Source organism: Nuphar pumila, chromosome 7 (assembly GCF_984573655.1).
Source record: "Nuphar pumila chromosome 7, dmNupPumi1.hap1.1, whole genome shotgun sequence".
In the NCBI taxonomy this organism is placed as follows: domain Eukaryota; kingdom Viridiplantae; phylum Streptophyta; class Magnoliopsida; order Nymphaeales; family Nymphaeaceae; genus Nuphar; species Nuphar pumila.
The window spans coordinates 34,224,063-34,245,233 of NC_143255.1; the positions used below are offsets into that span (position 1 = coordinate 34,224,063).

General features: G+C 35.3%; 1 protein-coding gene across 1 annotated transcript; it reads right to left on the reverse strand.

The window, feature by feature from the left end:
- Positions 1–593: 593 nt before the first annotated feature.
- LOC149831855 (auxin-responsive protein SAUR78-like) lies at positions 594–971 on the reverse strand. Its single transcript, XM_090013091.1, has one exon. The coding sequence runs from the start codon at positions 969–971 to the stop codon at positions 594–596; it is 378 nt and encodes a 125-aa protein (XP_089869217.1).
- Between the last annotated feature and the right edge of the window lie 20,200 nt (positions 972–21,171).

Consider the following 21,171-nt stretch of genomic DNA (forward strand, 5'->3'; position numbering starts at 1 on the left):
TCACACGATTCAAGGCAAAAAAGAGGCGAAAACAATCATAGTTGGGAATCACAATCACAACTTTTGCTTTTTCATGTTCCACTAACCTTGAGAAATATGGTGATTGTGATTTACAGTCACAGGATCCAAGAATCACAGGGCATTGCAAACATGCCCTTAGTATTCAAATTCACCCCAAAGACATCCCCCCACATATGTCCATCTACATCTGTATGCATGTATGATCATGAGACAGAGAGATTCCGAATTGCAACCACACAACCAAATTTCATAATAAATAGGGAATCTCATACACAGCCAAAAGAAACAAAAATAAAGCAAAAAAGGGGAAATGAGGCCCTAACCTAACCGCTAAACGTAACAAAGGGTCAACAATGATGCTCATCCTCCAATGGCACTCGATCTCTCTTATTTTGTTACAAGATACATATCAAGTTTACTCACAGCCATAGCCTTTAGTAGAATATACGTATCTTTATGTGTACAAAATATCTAATATGTATATATATATATATACTTTCCGTACTATTGTATTCGAGTTGCCAGAAAAATATTTCCCATGCATGGATGGAAATTCCGAACTAGCCAGCCAGTCAACATGCATAAAACCCAGCAAGCTCATCTATGGAATCTGGTGGCGGGTCAGCGTTCTCTAGCATCCAAAGTAGGTGCTCAAACAGGACCACTTCACACCCTACAACCACTGTGTCCGAGCCCTCTGACTCTTTGACGAGCTCGCGGACCAGGGGGTGGTTCACATGTTCCGATCTAATGATGTAGCGCCGGCGCGACTTCCCCACGTAGACAGCTTGGTATCCTACTGGGACCTGCTCACTTGAGTCTGAGCCCCGGACATCATCAGAAGGCTTGGAGTCAACGCTCGCGCTCAACTTTGACCACTCACTTTTGCTCAAGGAGTGCCATTTTTTTATCATGCCCTTGAGCTTCCATATGGTGCTTCCTTTGGTCATTTTGGACACAAAATAATGCCTGCAAAGATTACGTGCTTTTATATATTAAACCGCAGCAATCAATGTCCAATGAATGAACTGATGACTAAGGTATTTGGTCTTCACATAAGTATCACAAATGGGAAATAAAATCCGGTTAATTAGGAGATATGTTTATGATGCACTCAAAGCCGGCTCTCACTTTTCCACACAATTCAGGGCCTTGGGCGTTTGTTTGTTTGCATGTCACGGAAGAAGGTGACGCAGCACATTTTTCTGTGGAATACAAATCAGACCACCCCCACGGGAACTGAATCCAAGAAAAAGGGAGGGGGTCCAGCTTGTAAAATGAGACTTTTTCGCAAGAAAAGCAGCTTCCATGTTTGTGCTGTATTATGGGCCGGAAGAAATGGCATGGGTGACTGCATTTTCGCAGAAAACCCTTCTTTTTCCTTGACATGCAAACAACCCTAGACGTACCAAAAGGATCCTATCCTCTGACTGTGTGTCAGAGGATCTATTTCCAATGGGTGCATCTTGATGGCTCACATCTAGATAAAAATGTGGACTACTATAACCATTGGTTCTGCAGCTGCTGACAGCCACCCATCTCAACATTTTTCAAGATGGAGACCACACGAGAAATGTGAACACATGTTCACCTGCTCCCTTCTTACTTACTGAGTAAATATATAACGTTTCTCTAAAAAAAAAACGTGAACACTTTCTAAATGTATAGTCAATGGTTTAAGAATTTTTTTTTTGAGAATGGTTTAAGAATTTAAACCCCGCGAGCTAACCAGAAATCTGCTGTCTTGGGATATCGAAATCAAAAAATATTTTATTCATAAACAGTACTCGATAGAATCTACACCTTGTTATTCCTGTGAAAACCGGGTTGTTAGTATCTGTGACGCAATGTGGACAAGAAACCGGTTTGCATTATCAATGACTCGGAATTCTAAACCGGAAAAACAGAGTTTGAAAAACCAAACTGTAATGCCAATCATCAGAAAACATGATTTCTTTTCAAATTCAAACGAAATCTTCTAGTCTGCTTGTCTGACTTTTGTCCTTCTTTCACAAAATGTTGGCTGGGAAACCGCTCTAGGTATCCAGAACGAATTGGACAAACTGGGAAAACAGAGTAAGATGTAACCCGGCTGGAGTTTTGCCTTGTAAACAGGCTTTGAAGAAAAAACAACAAAATGGTATATCCAGAAAAACCAGATATTCGACCTCCAATCTGAAAATCAAAAGAAACGATAGGATTTGGGTTTTGGTCTAGGACAGGTTTCTGACTCAATGCAGATGCATTTGTGGACAGAAATGTATGCAACAAAAACTTCGTAGAACGTTTTCCTGACTCACCTGATCGAAGGAGGAGAGAGAAACTCTTCTTCCTAGAGAGAATTGAGAAATTGTTGTGAGAAGAAACCGGTTTGTGAGGAGAAGGTGGTGGATGCCTTGTTGCCGGAGAATCGTTCTCCCTCAGAGAGAGAGAGAGAGAGAGAGAGAGAGAGAGAGAGAGATTGGTTTGGGAAGAGAGGAGGAAGCTTCTTGGTATATAAAAAGCCTTGGAGGTTAAAAGATGTTGGTTTTTTGTGAAATATGAGTGGAATTTTATGCTCTCTCTCTCTCTCTCTCTCTGTCCTTTGATTTCCAGTTAACTCAATAACTGTTTGTATTTTGGGAAACACACTGTTGTCCTGATTTGAAAAAACAGCTCAGAAACTGCAAGAAGCAACTGACACACCGCCCTTTACTTTGTAGAAATTTACATGAATGGCATCATATTGTTGAAAACAGCACCATTTTTTTTTTCAAAGAATACTTGTAAAATTTTTTTTTTTGAAAGGATGGAAAAACAACATTATTATTATTCTCACATTTAAGTTTCTGTTTAGAGCTAAATGTGTGTAAGATAAAGGACCATCATCGTAAAGAAACAACACCATGCTAAATTATTTCTTTGAAAAATATGGAGGGGAAACCAATTCTTGGACTGGGCAATTTACATTGCTCGTGCTGGAATCGCGCATCACAACATATAGGAAACGTGCTTTTCCCATTGTGAAAGCTGCCTTAGTATAATTTGGAAGAGCATTCCTCGCCGTTTCCCTTACTTTTGGGGTAGCACAAAGTGTGGCGCTTTAAAAGTTACCTTCATATGCTTCTGGTAAATATGAAATACTGATAACAAAAATAAGAGGGATTGGGTGCATTTAATTCAATATATCCTATGCTAAGCGTTTGCTTGCATAGAAGAGCAATGCCCATGAGAATCGAACCTTGACTCCCTGTCTAGAAGCCAAGGCCCCACACCACTACGCCAACTCCTCTAGGGGAAATAACCTCGGTGGTTAAAAACATGCAACTTAGACTAGGTAAATTTTAATTTCAGAACCTGTGGGCTGTGGTAAAAATAAAGCTGTTTAAATTAAAGATAAGTTTTTCTTGTCCTTTTCTTTTTCCAAAATATGATGAAAATGTTGGCACGATCTTTCACTACAGCGATTTTGTATCGACAACCAATAATTCAAATAGATCCTGAATAAAAATGAAGATTTTTTTTTTAAAAAAGATATTCTCTTCCTTCCCAGATCCACATTACAACGTGTTGCCACTTTCAGGGTTAATCAAAATGGCACTATATAAGAAGACTTTGGTGGCCTATATATACCCTGAAAAGATCAGTTGCAATATGATTGCACAAAATTTGTACATTAAGCACCTGATCATCCTCCATCTTGGGGAAAGGGCCTGCCAGGTGTAGTGCCCAAGACCTGATGGACGGCGATCAGATGTTTAATGCACAATTTTTGTGCAGTCATATTGCACCCGATCATTTCTAGCATGTACCCGTGTAAAGATCAGGTGCAATGTGATTGTACAAATATTTGTGCATTAAGAACCTGATCACCCTCCATCTTGAGGACAGGGCTGTCAGTTGTGAGGCACAAGGCCTGATGAAAAGTGATCATGTGCTTAATGCACAAATTTTGTGCCATGTGATTGCACCCGATTCAGACTCATATATACCCCCACGATTAAGGACTTTCTCTCCTGCGTCAGGGTCTCAATGGATCAGGTATGACCCTATACCAACCCATGCAGTATCCTATCGGGTCAAGGTTTGGTTTCAAAGAAGGGGTCCAATTAACTATCCAGGTTGGACTAATGAGGTCCAAATATTAAATGAGTCACGTAATGCTTATGAAACTTTAAATAAATTCTCAATGTAAAAGCTTTAAAAAAATATATATTATTTTATCAGGTATGGACCTGATCTGGTTTTATGTAATTCTTATCAGATCCGGGTATGGTTTTTTTTATAAAAAATGTGATTGGACGTGAATCCAGATCTGACATCTACATCACTTAATCAGATCCTGCAGGTTTGGACCCACCCATTTTAGTGGGCTGGGTTCCCGACCCGTTGAGTTTCCACATCTAGAAGCACTTAAACATCTAAATTCATTTACATATAAAATCATATCCAAACACGATAAAAAGCAAACCATACAGATCCAGATCTGGTAAAGGCTCTTGGTTCACGAGTCGATGCACAATTATGATGTATCAAGTATCAACTATGTTGAATACGCCCGAACCCGAAGCACATTTACATCCTCCCCAAGAATTGTTGATTTCTTTAAATAACTCTAATTGTTAAAAAATGTAGTTAATCCTAGAGAGTACCAACTACAATGTTGGTTAAGGTGCTGTGAGCGGCTGATACCCTAACTCTAAAATATTAATTGCATTTAGAAGGTTGCTTAATTATTTCATTATTAGTTATATATATATATATATATATATATATATATATCTTGAATAGGAAAATTATTTTTATTTTATTTAAATAAATAAATGGTGTTAGATAGTGACAGACATGTGCAATGCTGAAAACGCCAAATGTGATCGTGGAGCCCATCATTCTTTTCAGGTTAGCTATTATAGAAACACACAACCGATATTCCTTTGTCAAAGAAAAGCATGGAACCAGCCTTGGCTTTTCAGTTTTTATAATGACAGTAGTGTCCTTGATCTTTTTAAAGCTAGGTAGATGGTGGGTACAAAAAATGGGCTGGTCATCTGCAAGGAAAGATCCAGCCGGCTCCCATTTTATCCCATGCCCAACCAACCAAGCTTGACCTTCTTTATAATGAGGCCTAAAGTCAAAACATGGTGTTAGATCATGATCAATTGGGGGCCACTAGAATATGAGAGCTGCCATGTGAATCCAAATTTCAATACCTTTTCTTGCAAATCTGATCGTGCAGATGTGGTGAATTTGCTAGGAATCGACAATTGGGTCGTGCATTTTTTATGAAAGAAATTTGGTTTTTTATGCTTGAATATTTATGAGAAGTAAGAATTCATACTTTTGCATCATAATCAAATGATTTAAGAGCTGAAACCTATAAACCAATCTTGTTGATCAGATAAATATGGTTAGATTTAAGAGAAAAGAACAATAAAACATGAAAACTATGGTACACACATTAATTGGCATATTTCCAGATCTCATATTCTATGAGAGCCATTATATAGATAGGGTTTATATTTGATACAACCGATTGTACCTACAATCTAGTTTGAATCTCAAGATGCAAGTTGTTTTGATACAATCTAACCTCATAGAATTATTCAGCATGCTCGATTTAGTAGGAATTCACTCTTGGATCATTTTTTTTTTTGATGAAAAAATATGTTTTTATGAGTCAGAAAAAATCGATGCCTTAATAGTCATTGATTTTTGGATCATCAAAAAAACCTGTATATGCAGCTACTCTCTCTCTCTCTCTCTCTATCTATCTATCTATCTATATATATATATATATATATATATATGTGTGTGTGTGTGTGTGTGTGTGTGTGTGTGTGTGTGTGTGTGCGTGTGTGTGTGAGGTGGGGGGGGGGGGGAGGTGTGCGGAGGGTTGCCTATGACTTTTTTGGCCTATCGCCAGCCTATCACGAGCGAACCGGTGTTTTCAAGTTGTTTTTACAAATCCGACCCTGCATCGTGGTTGATTTTTTAAGAAATGACACTTGAATCATGTTTTTTGATTAAAAAAACATGATTTTAAGCCTTGAATATTTATTAAATTTTTATATTATCAAATTTTAAACCTTATAAAAACCTACGTGTGTGTCAGAATGAACAATTCAAAAGTCAATCCCTATAAAATCAATCATGTAGAATACATTTGTATGATCATATTTAAGAAAAACATAAAACAAAAACTTCAAAAAACCTGGTAGGTTGGCAGTAGGCAGCTACCACCATATATATATATATATATATATATATATATATATATATATATATATATATATATATATATATATATATATATATATATATATATATGAATTAAAATTTGCTATAATCATTTCTATATGTAAATGATCTAGCAATCGGGGTTGAACCCCCTTGTTTTTTTCTCACATTTAACACCATAGATGTGATCTATAGGTTTTATTTAGTGGGAAAGTTAGATTAAGGTACATTCAACTCAAGCCTGGTTATGACCCAAATAATATCTAAATTTTGTTAATTTTTATGTTTTAGAACTTTAATTGGACTATGGGGTCAGACCAAATGTTCACCTGGTAAAGGATTAATGAGAGTTGGACATGAGTTAATCCTACCAGTTCTGAACACATTTACGAGGTAAGATTGAGTGAAAATGACTCATATCGTGAGATCAACTAAATTGTAAGTTTAATTGATTGTAGCATCTCTCTCTCTCTCTCTCTCTCTCTCTCTCTCTCTATATATATATATATATATATATATATATATATATATATATATATATAGGAAAATGGAAACTTCTCCAATGAAAAAGCCTCCAAAATCTCTTCAATGGACGTTTTATTGGATTTTTGGTATTTTTTTCAAAATTTTGATGGTACAAATGTGATCTATATATGCTTGTTTTTATAGGAATCAGTTGGTAGAGCATTTGATTCTGATGCATGGATAGGTTTTTATAAATTTCAAAATCAAGACCATACAATTTTCATAAAATTTTGAGGCTTCAAATACCATTTTTTCTATCCAAAATTTATTATCCAAGTGTCAATTTATAATAAATCAATCATGATGAACACGTCCGTACCATCAGAATTTTGAAAAAAAAATCATTGAGGAGGTTTGGGGGTTTTCTTTCCCCCCCCCCCCCACCCACACACACACACACACACACACACACACACACATATATATATATATATATATATATATATATATATATATATATATATATATATATATATATATATATATATATATATAAAGATGTTAAACAAATATGTTAGGTGCCTCATAGTAAATTTCATAATATTAGTTAATAAAAAAAGAATGGCCTAAGGCGATACCTATCAACTAAAAATGGTTATATGGCATCCAAATGATAGTGAATGTTCTTCTCTTGTCTTGATTTCAAAGTCTCCTAACAAACAAAAAATCAACTAGAGGAAATAATTAAATAAGGGGTTAAAAATACACTAATTTAATCAAAGTATCTTGTAGGAATGTGTGGCGAACATCAAAACGGATGGTTTCTTGTGACAAGGAGGATGTCAGCTAATCATTTGGGATGATGACCAAAAAAGATAACTAAACGCTGATAAATGCAAATACAATAATGATAAACATACTGTTAATTAAAGAAAAAGTGCTTGACGTGTATGGAAACTATATGGAATTAATTGGTTGCTGGGATGGCTGGGGAATAACCAAACCAAATTAAGCTTATGTGTTAACAAAGCAACAAAACCTTACTCTTGGGGAATCTAATAAAAGTAGTTGATGGAGGGGCCCCATCGGCCCACGTGGCGAGCAGCGAACACGTGTATATGCTTTTTTTTTTACGTCGTTAAGTCCCGACAATTAACCTAATTAGCCAACTGGATTATAAGCTTATTTTAGATAATCGGTGAATGCTTAATCAACCCACATGGTCCCTCACTTGCATGTTTGTCTACGTACAGCATATGTTTAGAATTCTATTCTGTTTTTCTTTTGAGCCATGAATGGAGTTACAAATTGCTACCTGTCCCATTGTCTCTCATGCTACGTCATGATATCAATCTTTAGATAAATTCTTCACTGAAAAAGACTAACAAAACTAGTTACGTTTTAAGTATGCTTAGCCACTCCTATAGCTAGGGATTTTGTTCCTCTAGCTATTACATTTCCTACACAGGCAAAACCATAGATTGTTCAATTCATACTCTCTTTTTTTTTTCAGATGAGATGGTGGTGCAAGACCATAGAAAAGTTTCTCTCTCTGGCCCTCTCTTCTCTTATATTTACATGTGAGGCAAAACACCTAGTTCTATCATCTGGAGGAAGTCTCTGAACTGGATCAACACTCACACGGATCCATTGGATCTTGAATTCGAAGTTCCACCAAACATGGATTTGAGTGAGGGGCTGTGCATGCGCCTCTGATCTGTCCTGTAGTTGCCCTGCTAGATCTATGCACAATTTGCTTCTTTTGACTCGGTTCTGTACCCAGTAATGAATTTACATAAGAATTCGGATCCTCTTGTTTATTTGGATCTGAAATGCAGGATTCATCTGGATCTTGGATGTGGTTGTTTTGGATCGACCCTGCATCACATTTACTATAGTGAGACAAATGGAGGTTCTCACCAACAGTATAAAAGAAGAATGGAGAATTGGAGAGGAAATAAGATGGAAGCAATGGGCAAATGGATTGGCTTCATAAAGGGAATTCAATTACTAAATGCTTTCACATGAAGGCTTCAGAGTATACAAGTGATTAAATCCTAACACCTGCTTGAAAACTAAAGGTGGTAGGGTTGAAGGACTTTCTCAAAGCAGTTTCATTCTATTTTCAAGATAAGTTCCAGCAAAAGCTATATCATGCATGATTTTTTTTTTCTATTGGAAGTTTTTTTAAGTGTTTGGAACAAGAAGTGGCGGACCACAACTTAAGCAACCTTTTGCCATTGTCCAAGTGAAACATGCTATGGGGAAGATGCCAAGAGGGAATTCCCCGGCCAAGGATGACTTACATCCCCATTGAACTTTTCACACATTTTTGGGAGGCTGCAATGTCAGCATTTTTAACATTTTGTAGGATTTCTGCACTTATAGCTGCAAAATGAAGGAGCTTGATATTGCAAACTGATCGGATCTTGGATCCCAAAATACATGGGGAAGTCCGATCAGCTCAGATCCGGGACAGCCAAATTTTGCAAATTTGGCTTCCTGAATCAGACCCGTTTGCAACCCTAAACTTGGGAAAGGCTTTTTGGTTTTCATTCCTAAACATTGTGGAGTGTATGAAATTGGGAGCTTTCGGCTCTTATCACTTTTATGTTCCTTATTCAGAGCAAAATCTTGACTAATAGACTAAAAAATGTGTCTTTATTCCAAAGTTTTGTAGGCTCCTAACTTTGGTAGCCACATACTCTCCAATATATATATATATCAACTAACACACTTCTCATTCGATGCATTTCATATGCATGCATGATCAACAGAGTGCACAAAAAATACACTTTTGAGTCTGGTTACTGACCATCGCTAAAACCCACTTTTGCACCAGATCGGATGCATGTCCAACCTCGTTTGGCATTACCTTCTTTCATGTGTGTGCATCTGAAATGAATTAAACAAGAAGTGTTAGATGATATACCCATATATATGGAGAGAGAGAGAAAAAAAAGTGGTAAGTGCTTAATCGGTAGGTGCTTAAAGAAAATGCACTTTTTTTGGCCGTTGAATCTCATTTAGATTCAACGGCTATGCGGCCCCGTATATAAAACTTCAATCTCCTAGTGTTTTCCGCTTTCTCTCTCTCATCCAACACCACCTGATTCACTCTCCCTTCCACCTCGCCGGACATATTCGGCCAGGCAATGTCTGGCCTGGTGCTGTCTGCACTGGGTGGCACCAGACTGGCCAGAAAATAGTCAGGATGGCAATGATCATCACTGACTACTTAAGTGACGCTACTGGACCACCGACTTCATCCTCCCTCCTCTCTCTCTCTTTGCAATCTCTATCGGACCGCAGGAGGCTTCCTCCTTGGTTGGGTGACGTCACTAGACAATCGACCTCCCTCCTTCTTGCTCGGGTGACCCCCACCGAACCCTCAACCTCCCTCCTCTCTCTCTCTCTGCGATTTCTGTCAAACTGTGGGAGGCCTCCTCCCTACTCGGGTGATGCCGACGGATCACCGACCTCTCTCTCTCTCTCTCTCTCTCTCTCTCTCTCTCTCTCTCTCTCTATATATATATATATATATATATATATATATATATATATATATATATATATATATATATATATATATATATGATCTCTGCCAGACCACGAGAGGCCTCCTCTCTGTATGGGTGATGTCATCGAACCACTGGCCTCCCCCTTCCTGCTCGAGTGACGTTGCCGAATCGAGGATCCTCTCTCTCCCTGATCTCTCTACTCAGGTGACTTTCTATCTTTTGTTTCTTGAATTATGGTTAATTGTCATTTTTTTTGTCGTGAAGAAACTCTTCAGAATTACATTTGTATTGTGAGCGAAGTGCATCTCATTTTAGAATTTGGTGTTTGGTGGAAGTTGGGGGTTACATACAGTGTGTATTGCATATGGTCATTTTGGAATTAACGTTGTTGATTGTCATCAATTGTAGATTTTGACCTTCTTTTGGTTGGACGGCTCCTCTCTCTCTCTCTCTCTCTCTCTCTCTCTCTCTCTCTATATATATATATATATATATATATATATATATATATATATATATATATATATATATATATATATATATATATATATATATGTGTGTGTGTATGAATCATAGATTTTGGACCATTGATTTTTTAACCTTATAAAAACCCACCCATATGTCAGAATTGAACACTTAAAGAATCGGTCCCTATAAAATCAAGTACATAGATCACATCTATATGGTCAGAATTTAAAAATAAAATAAAATAAACCTGAAAACCACTTATCAAACTACACTAGGAGCATTTTATAAAGTTATTTTTTATTTATTTTAGATATTTAGAATTTTAGAAGCATTAGAATTTTATAAATTTATATTTTTATTTGTAAATGTCATTGATCAAAGATTCTCTTATTAAATATAGTGGGGGTCGCCGTCTCTGAACCTTATACATCTAGAATTGATCGATTCATTAAAGCGTCATGTGCTCATGTCGATTTTGCTGGTAGAATGTGATGTCCATGTTGGGACTACAAGAATAAAAAGTATAAAGTTCTACCGCTGATCAAACTATACTTGATTGAACGTGATTCAACTATAGAATATATTCAGTCTTATGTAAGTGTTGCCCAAACCCACGTAGATGCAATGCATGTACATCATGATGAGAGCGATGATATGATAGAGGTTCATGATCGGTCAAAGAATTAATGAACGACATTATTATGTGGATAACATTGGATCCAACTTCAGACAATGATGGTGAACGTAGACCCCTTCAAGACTTAATGGGAGATGCCTAGAGCGATCTTGATGTGGATCCGACAACAAAGCTAATTCACAATCCAAGATTCCAATGGATCTCCACACGCAGAAGCCTAATTTTTAACAGAGGAATTTGAATAGGACTCAAACGATCTTTGATTTGAGGCCGGAGCACTTTGTTTGGACAGATGATGTAAACACAGAAAAGTTGCACCACACACACACCTTTCCAACAGATCTAAAAACATAAAATTCAAGTCTGGGTAGTCAGAGTTATGAAAGGATCTCTGGACCAGACTAACTGGTTACTGGTTACCCAAATGAGTTACAGTCAACCGACTTTGAAAGGGTTTTAAGACTCTCTACCGAAGAAGTTTGGCAAAACTTCAAACAGGTAAGTTATGTAAAATTTTATTATCTTTACAACCATCCAAAATTTGTAATTTTTGGATTATCACACAGAAACTTGTGATCAAAATACTTTGATATACTTTATGAGCTAAACCATTCAAGAATTCAAATGGGAGTTTGAGCATGCAGAACAAACAAGCAACTTTGAGAATAGCAGAAGATCGATTCAACAAATCTTCAAAACATAAAAGATATTAATCTAGATGTTATCTTTCCAAAACATCATTCAGATCATCAATCACATTAGAAATGAAAGAGACACGCTTCAAATATGAAAAGCTATCAGAAATATAACAGGCAGTCCAGAACCAAAATATCATTCGACTAACAGAGATTGATAATTATTTTAGACCAACAACGAAACAGATTTAGAAAAAATAATAAACATCAAAGTTGGAGTTTCAGATGTTAGCTTTTCTACAAACTAAGATTCAGAATTTTTTGATCAACCATTTATGAGAATTGGCAAAATACCAAACCCTGTTAGAAAATAAAAATCACAGATAAGCATGAGGACTCAGAAAACATGATAACTTGCTAGGAATTTTAGACACCTAAGGAAATCGATTTTGACAAAATGCTAAACATGAAAGTTGACGAGTTGTCCTCCAAAATTGGTGGCACGTAAGGTCTAAAATGGGTTAGGATCTTGGATAAGATCCAAACAACAATATCAATTGGACCCACACAAAAAGTGTTTGAAAAAATAACTTTCATAAAAAAAAGAAAACTACCCTATAACCTTGTACACCCTCTAGTTGCACAAAAAGATCCTATAGAGAACTAGAATTATCTGGATCCATAGAATCCAGCACCTAAAAATAAAAAAAATAAAATAAAATAAAAAAATCTAATATGATTCCTTAACTTGACAAAATGGAATCGAAAGTAAAAATTATAATTTCTGAGAAGGTAAAAGCAAAATTCTCAGAAATTGAAATATGACATTCATAATGGATTTAGTTTCTCAATGATCCAATTGGACTCAGATAGTCCTGTATGACATTGGATCTATGAGGTATTGCATCTCGGATCAGGTCTGGTGAGTTGGATTTGGATCCAACTCATCTTTACTACAATGATGATGTGGATGCTCTGCATCATCCCCTCCTAGGTCGAAAGGCTTCATCCTCGGAGCCTTGTCCTTCACTTGTGAAGCTCCAAAATCCCTGCAAAGATTCAAAATAAAATCAGGGCAAAATCTATTTCCAAGAATAGAAAATGAATTATGTAATGCAGATAACTTCATGTATGAATGAAAATAATAATTTATGCAATGCAAATCAACATTCCTTATAAAATGTAATTCAGAGAAATTTAATTGCAGCACAAAATTTTTAAGGATATGATACTTAATAATTTTACCTTGCATCAGAGCTCTAATGATTGCAACAAAATTTGGATCAACAACAGATAAAAATTGTTTATGTATCATGCTATTCAAAATTTTAAATTTTGCACAAAGAAGTTGGCAATCACAAGACAATTCATTGTTAAAACAAGCAATACAATATAACAAAAATGCAAACTTATTATTAGAATTTGTTAAAGATATAGGAGCAATATTATCAACAAAAACCTGATAATCCCCAAAAAAAATTGGGGCTTTCATGCTTTCCATTTCAAATGTATTCGACTCATATTCAAGACAAAAATGAGCTTGAGAATTTTCGAACAACTCAACAAGAGAAATTTCATTTTGAGCTTCTAAGTTTTCAGTGACACACATTTCTTGTTGATCCTCAACATTAGAATCCATCTTTTTAATTCCTATATGTTTCTCGAATATGGGGTTAATAATGACATGTGTGAGGTCATTGTTGACATCCTCACATTCAAATGATTTTTCATCTTCAATGTTTTTATCAACATCTTTATAGATCGAGTTATCAAAGATGAAGTTATCCTTGAACAAAAATAGACAACCTTCAGGATTTTCAATGAACAAAGGGTTGTCAAAATCGCTATGAGAAAGTTTTTCATGATAATCTATGTCAAAAAGTGAAGAAATTTGGGACAACTCGTTGAACGCTTTATCGAGGATAGGTTCTGCAAGAAGTTCCTTGCGAACTGCCTCAATCCCAATGATATCTTAAAAAATAGATAGGGATTCATCAATGAGTTCACATATAGGAACATCCTTAATTTCAGGTGAGGGTTCCTCTTCCTCCTCCTCATCAACCTCGTTGAATATTGGATCACCAAAGATTTCATAAAAAGGCTCCTCTAGAGGATCTTTCATAAAAATATAAAATATAGGATTATCCTTTTCGCACTGGATTTCTTCCATGAGACATGAAGCACATGTTAACTCCTCGCTCTCCTCTATGACCTCTTTGATTTTTTGAGATTCTAAGTCATATTAAATGAGATTTTCTTCATCATCGCAACTCACATACGAGGTATCCTCAAACCTAACCCTAGAATTTGCAGATCTACATGAGGTGGGGTTGGGTTGGGGACTGAAATATGAAGATGATGTATGAGTATTTTGACTCGTATTTCTGTGCAAAAAAATTGCATAAGTTGACTTGGGATATGGTCCATGGGTCTCCCATTTGGATCTCCTAGGCGGATCCATAATTCTACCTGAATACGAACTTAGATACGGGTTAGACCCATGATCGAAATCAAACCGCCTATACGACCTTGGAGATCCATGCACACCGGCCTTGGATTGTCATTCTTCCTCGATCAAGGCATCATAAATCTTTATGTATTGATCAAGGACTTGGTTTTGCAAGTCAAGCAGTTTGTGTCGAAGATCTCTATTTTATTTTTCAAGCTTGGGCTCACTACGACCTCTACCATTCATTCGCTCGAACATGGTGACAACTTAAAAAAAAAACGACAACAGCTATAAATCCTGAAATAGTATCGGATTAAGAAATCCAACAACCCACTCTGATACCAAAATGATGCAGATCTGACGATGAAGTCGATCTACAATTCGAGATCCTAATGGATCTTCATGCGTGGAAGCCTAATTTTTAACATGGGAGTTTGAACAGGACTCACACGATCTTTGATTCAATGTTGAAGCACTCTGTTTGGATAGATGATGAAAACATGAAAAAGTTGCACCACACTCACACATTTCCAGCAGAAAATTTTGGTCTGGGTAGTTGGAGTTGTGAATGAATCTCTCAACCATACTAACTGGTTGTTGGTTACCCGAATGAGTTGCAGTCAACTGGCTTCAAAAGGGTTTTCAGACCCTCTATCGAAAGAGTTTGGGAAAACTCCAAATAGGTAAGTTATGTAGAATTTTATTATCTTTCCAACCAGCCAAACTTTTCAATTTTTGGATTATCACATAGAAACTTATGATCAAAATACGTTGATATACTTTCTAAGCTAAACCATTCAAAAATTCAAATGGGAGTTTGAGCATGCAGGACAAACAAGAAACTTTGAGAATAGCACAAGATTGATTTAGCAAATTTTCAAAACATGAAAGATATTAATCTAGATATTATCTTTCTAGGACATCATTCATATCGTTAATCACATTAGAAATGAAAGAGATATGCTTCAAATATGGAAAGCTATCAGAAATATAACACGCAGTCCAGAACCAAAATATCATTCGACTAACAAAGATTGACAACTATTTTAGACCAACAACGAGGCAGATTCAGAAAAAGTAATAAACATCAAAGTTAGACTTTCGGATTTTAGCTTTTCAACAAGCTAAGATTCAAAATTTTTTGATCAACCATTTATGAGAACAGAGCAAAATACCAAACCCTATTAGGAAATAAAAATCACAGACAAACATGCAGGACTTAGAAAACTGGATAACTTGCTAGGAATTTTAGACACCTAAGGAAATCAATTTTGACAAAATGCTAAACATGAAAGTTGATGGGTTGATGTCAGCTTTCTAAAAAGCCAAAGTTTGCAAATTTTTGTTCAACCGTTTGGGCAAACCGAACAAATTTCCCAACTCTGCCAGGGGTTTTAGTCGTAGTCTTTCGACTAAAACACTATTTTGGTTCATAAAATGAAATCTTAGATTGGGAAAAGATTCAGCCTTAACAAGAGGATTAATAAGTTAAGTAATCTCTATTTCAACACAAACATCAAACCAATAGTTTGTTTAACAAGTCCAATACAATCCAAAACAAAAAGTTTCCAACAAAGATCAATGAATAATCTTAAGATTGCAGGAAATGAGAGAATAAGTTTGCAGAAAAATGGTATCTATATTTTGCAGCCAACGAATTCCAATCTTCAGTAGCCACAAACCAGCTTCTCACGAATAAGAACAATGAACAACAATCACAAACACAGGCAACAACACGTCAATGAACCATCCACAATAGCGCATGAACTTGCCAAGGCCCACAGGCAAGGAGGTGAGTACATCTCAAGGTAGGGGACGACCTCACGAGGGTTTCCTCTTCACACTGATTCTTTCTAGAATTCTTTCAAAATAACAATAGCCTTCTCCTCTTGGTCAAACCCCTAGGGTTCTTAAGCCCTAGGAAAGAGTCCTCATAAAGAGGGAGAGCTCTTCCCCAAGTTGCCACCCAGAAATAGCCACTCAAATGGCTAAATTTGAAATAAACATTAAACATTCTTCAACAGCCCTTTTGACTTCTAAGTCAAAGTTAGAATTTCAAATGAGGTCTGAATTTGTCCTCTAAAAATGGCACCACATAGGGTCTAAAATGGGTTTGGATCTTGGATAAGATCCAAACAAAAATATCAATTGGACCCACACAAAAAGTGTTTTGAAAAATGAATTTCATAAAAAAAAAACTATCATGCAACCCTGTACAACCTCTAGTGCCACAAAAAGATCCTACAGAGCAATAGAACTATCCGGATGCATAGAATCTGGCACCTTAAAATAAGAAAAATAAAAATAAAATAAAACAAGAAAAAATATCTAATATGATTCCTTAACTTGACAAAATGGAATTAGAAGTAAAAATTGCAATTTCTGAGAAGGTAAAATCAAAATTCTCAGAAATTAAAATATGACATTCATAATGGATTTAGTTTCGTGGAGATCTAATTGGACTCAGATAGTCCTGCATGACATTGGATCTGCGAGGTATTGCAGCTCGGATCGGGTCTGGTGAGTTAGATTTGGATCCAACTCATCTTTACTATATTGATGATCCAGATGCTCTTCACCAGATCTATATCAAGGTTGTACAAACTTAACAAAACTTGCTTTTATTCTCAAGTTGTTAGATATCAAATTAATGAATAATTAGAGTAACAAATCGTTTGACATGCTGATTGATTTTTTGGAGGCATTGCCCGAGTGAAAAAGATTGTCAAACTTTTACTACGAGGTGAATAAATTTGTGAATCACACCAGTTTTGATTAAATAAAGATAGATGCATGCGTGAATGACTGTGTATTTTTCTTGGAGGAGCATAAGAAGAAAGAAACATTACTAAAGTGCAATGCTTGAAGATAGAAACCACATAAAGGCAAATGAATGAAAGTTCCTCAAAAGGTGTTACGATATTTTTTCGTAAAGCCAAGGTTGCAGTGCTTGTTCATGACAACGAAAACAACATCAAATATAAGGTGGCACAAGACCCAACATACAAGCGTTGAGAACATGTTAATTCATCTATTAGATTATGTAGTAGAGAAGAAGTTTGATAGATAACATATATCGTTCATGGAGAAACCTCACAATATTTGTCTCAGCTTGGCAAGTGACGGTTTCAATCTATTCAGAAATATGAGTATGCCATACAGCATATGCCCCATAGTATTATTGTCGTATAATCTACCTCTATAGATGTGTATGAAATATCTTTTCATACAACTTTCTCTACTCATCCCTGAACCAAAGGCACCTGAAAATGAAATAGATATTTACATGCAACCATTAATCAAAGATTTGCAAGAGTTATGGGATGAAGGCATTAGCACGTACAAGGCATCAACTAAAGAGATATTTCATATGCAAAGAAGAAGCTTGTGTGTCTAGTTTACAATGTTGATACAATGTTAGATAGCTTAAAGTTTGTCCAAAAGATGCATTATATGACACACCATCAATTTTTACAAGAAGATCACCCATGACATCATCAGAAGAAGGAGTTTGACAGTAAAGTGAAGCTTAAAGGGCCACCAAATGAATTATTTGGAGGTTAACTAGAGGTACAATTAAGTAACGCTATTTTTTATTTGAGAAAAGTATGGATTGATGGAAAAAGAAAGTTGACAACAAATAGTTTCTAAATTGAATAAAAACAATAATATTTTTTTGACTACTCTGAAGCTAAAACACAACTTAGATGTGATGCATGTTGAGAAGAACATAAAAAATCAGATTTTACTGACTGCCATATTGGTCATCACTGAAGCTAAGACATAACTTAGATGTGATGCATATGTTGAGAAGAACATATGTGACAATATCTTATATACACTACTCGATGTGAAGGAAAAACAAAAGACAATGAAAATGCATAAAAAGATTTAAGACCGAGAAAGATATATCATCACCTGCACTTAGACAGAAGTGATGCAACATTGAAGAAACCACATGCACAATACACATTTTTGAGGAGCATAAGAAGGAGTTTCTTGATTTGTTAAAGGATGTGAAAACACATGCACAAGATAGGGTACAGATCTAACATTGGGTGATGTGTAAACATGAACAATGCAAAATTTCTGGTAATAAGGAGTCATGATAGGATGACTTCTTTCACTGCCTACTTCCTATTACAATTCATGGATATCTAAAGAAGACATTTGGCATGCCTTTAATTCATCTGAGTGATATGTCCAGATGGTTGTGTGTAAAGACATTGAGAAGAGATGTTGTAATGAAGATAAAAAATATTTTAATAATTTTATGCACTTTGGAGAAGATATTTTCACCCATATTTTTTACCATCATGGTGCATCTAGTCATTCATCTACCATGTGAGGCTGAACTTGTTGGACCAGCACAATATCGTTGGATGTATTTGATCAAGAGATGTCTTAGTAGATTAAAGCAAATTGTAAGGAACAAAGCATAAGCGAAAGCTTTTATTGTTGAGGCATATATTTTAACAAAATATGTGACCATTTGCTCAATGTATCTTAGTAGTATTGATATTAGATTTAACTGTAGGGATCAACATGATGATAATCCCAACACGACAATGACACCTGGTTTGTATGTATTCTCACATGACATTCACGTGAAAGCCAAAGATAGTTTATCACTTGTACATTCATATTTGAAACACGCGAGAGATTATCAGTATAGACTTAGCAACTACATTGAATGTGAGTTGTATATAAGAGAATACAAATAGATAATCCATAGTTTGTACAACAATGTTCAGGAAGCTACAATATGACATGACCAAGAGTTTGCAAGTTAGTTTCTATAGAATCATAAGGATGCTTCTCGAGAATTATGAATTCTCATAAGAGGACCTGAGCACCAATCACAGTCCTTTCAAACTTGTGATGTGAATGGAATCAGGTTTCATATACAGTTTCACGGTAAAAACCATAGTTCTCAAAATAGTGGGGTAATGGTTACGTGTGAAGTCAATGTATGAGAGCCTGATGTAGACTATTACAGTGTTCTAAAAAATATTATCGAATTTAAATATATAGAACAAAATTGGGTGTATACGTTTAGTTGTGATTAATTTGATAGTAAGGACAAATATTTTACATATGTCAACAAGTCTCACCTAGCATACCAGAAGGATCATTTTATTTTAGCCCCTCAAGCTATGCAAGTATTTTGTATTAGAGATCCTACAAAGAGCTAAATGCATATAGCATAAAAGATAATACTAAGAAATGTGTACGAGATTCTATCTAAGACCTATAAATTTTAATACAATAAAGAGAAATTTTAATATAGAAAATCAAAATGTGAAAATATTGATTTTTATATTTAACTTAGCTAATTAATGTTGTTTATATTTTTAGAATATAGAGTTTTTTGTATTAACTAGCCAAAAAGATTAAACCAATGATTATTTGTTAAATAACCTTAGTTAATTTAAAAGCAAAGTTTAATTAAATCTTAGAATAGCTAATTATTTTTTAATTATGCCTTAAGCTATGATTTCACTTGAGGAAAAATATATTAAAGTATTTAGGTGAACTTTTTGACCTAATTGGATTAGATCAAACTAGAAGATCCAAAGTAGAAAGAAAGTAGTAAAATGGAATTTCAGAAAAATAAAGACTCAAAATAAAATTTCAAAAAAATAAAGACTCAATATGAATTTTTAAGAAAAATAAAATCTAATATGGAATTATCATGAATTGAGGTTACTAAATGGAATATCAACAAATTATAAAATAAGGGGAAAAAAAAGTAACTAGGTACTTAAGATAGATAGATTTGAACTAAACAAAAGTACAAACAAGGGGTAGGCAATTTTTGCTAATGATGGCATTGGGATTTGAAATCTAAAGTGAGATCCACATGTGAAGCTCCAAAATATCCTAGGTAGAACAAAAAAAGTAGAGAAGCTAGAATCTTTAGCTTGGTATAGGTTTTCATATTAGAAAAAGTCTACATGTGATATGGAGGTCAAGGGTTATGCATGGGAGAATTTTTTTTAAGAATTGAGTTGGATAGATCTCAACCCTTTATTCTTTCAAAAAAATCTAAGTCACACATCTTTGATGTAATCATTATCTTAAGTCTATAAATACCCCATCAAATTGCGAATGAGAGGCATCCAAGAGTTCACAAACTCTTCTCTCTCTCTTGTTTTCTTTCTCTCCCACGATTTTTGCATTTTTCTCATCTTTCTCTACTTTAGTGTAGTGTAGGGTGCCATTAAGGAATTCTACTCTACACCATTAGTGAGTTGAAATCTCCAAGGTGAAGAAGATCAAGTCGAGTTGCATTCACAAGTCAAGGTAAGTGGATTTATGCTTTATGCATGTTGATAATTATTCAAACTCTTCTCTCTTCTATCTTCTTTCTCTCTTCAAACCATATAAACATGTGTTTCATAATAGATGTGGATATGGCAAAGAAATTTACATATTATCTCTTTTTTTTCTCATGTATATATTTTTTGAACCACACGATTTTGGCAAAGTTCATTGTTGAAATGGAGGCGCACTAATTTTAATGGTGTTTTCTCATTTCAAGAACCATGATCAACCATAAAAATTAATTGGGTTTTTATGAAGTCTTCATTCTTAAAAATTCAAGAATCTCACGAATTCTAACTTCTATCTAAGCATACTTAAGAAATCATTATGCTCCTTAATTGAAGTGATTCTTGGAAATCCATGTGAATGTGAAAATTGAAGTGATTCTATCTAAGCATGTTGATAACTTTGGAGAGCTATGGCACTACCACC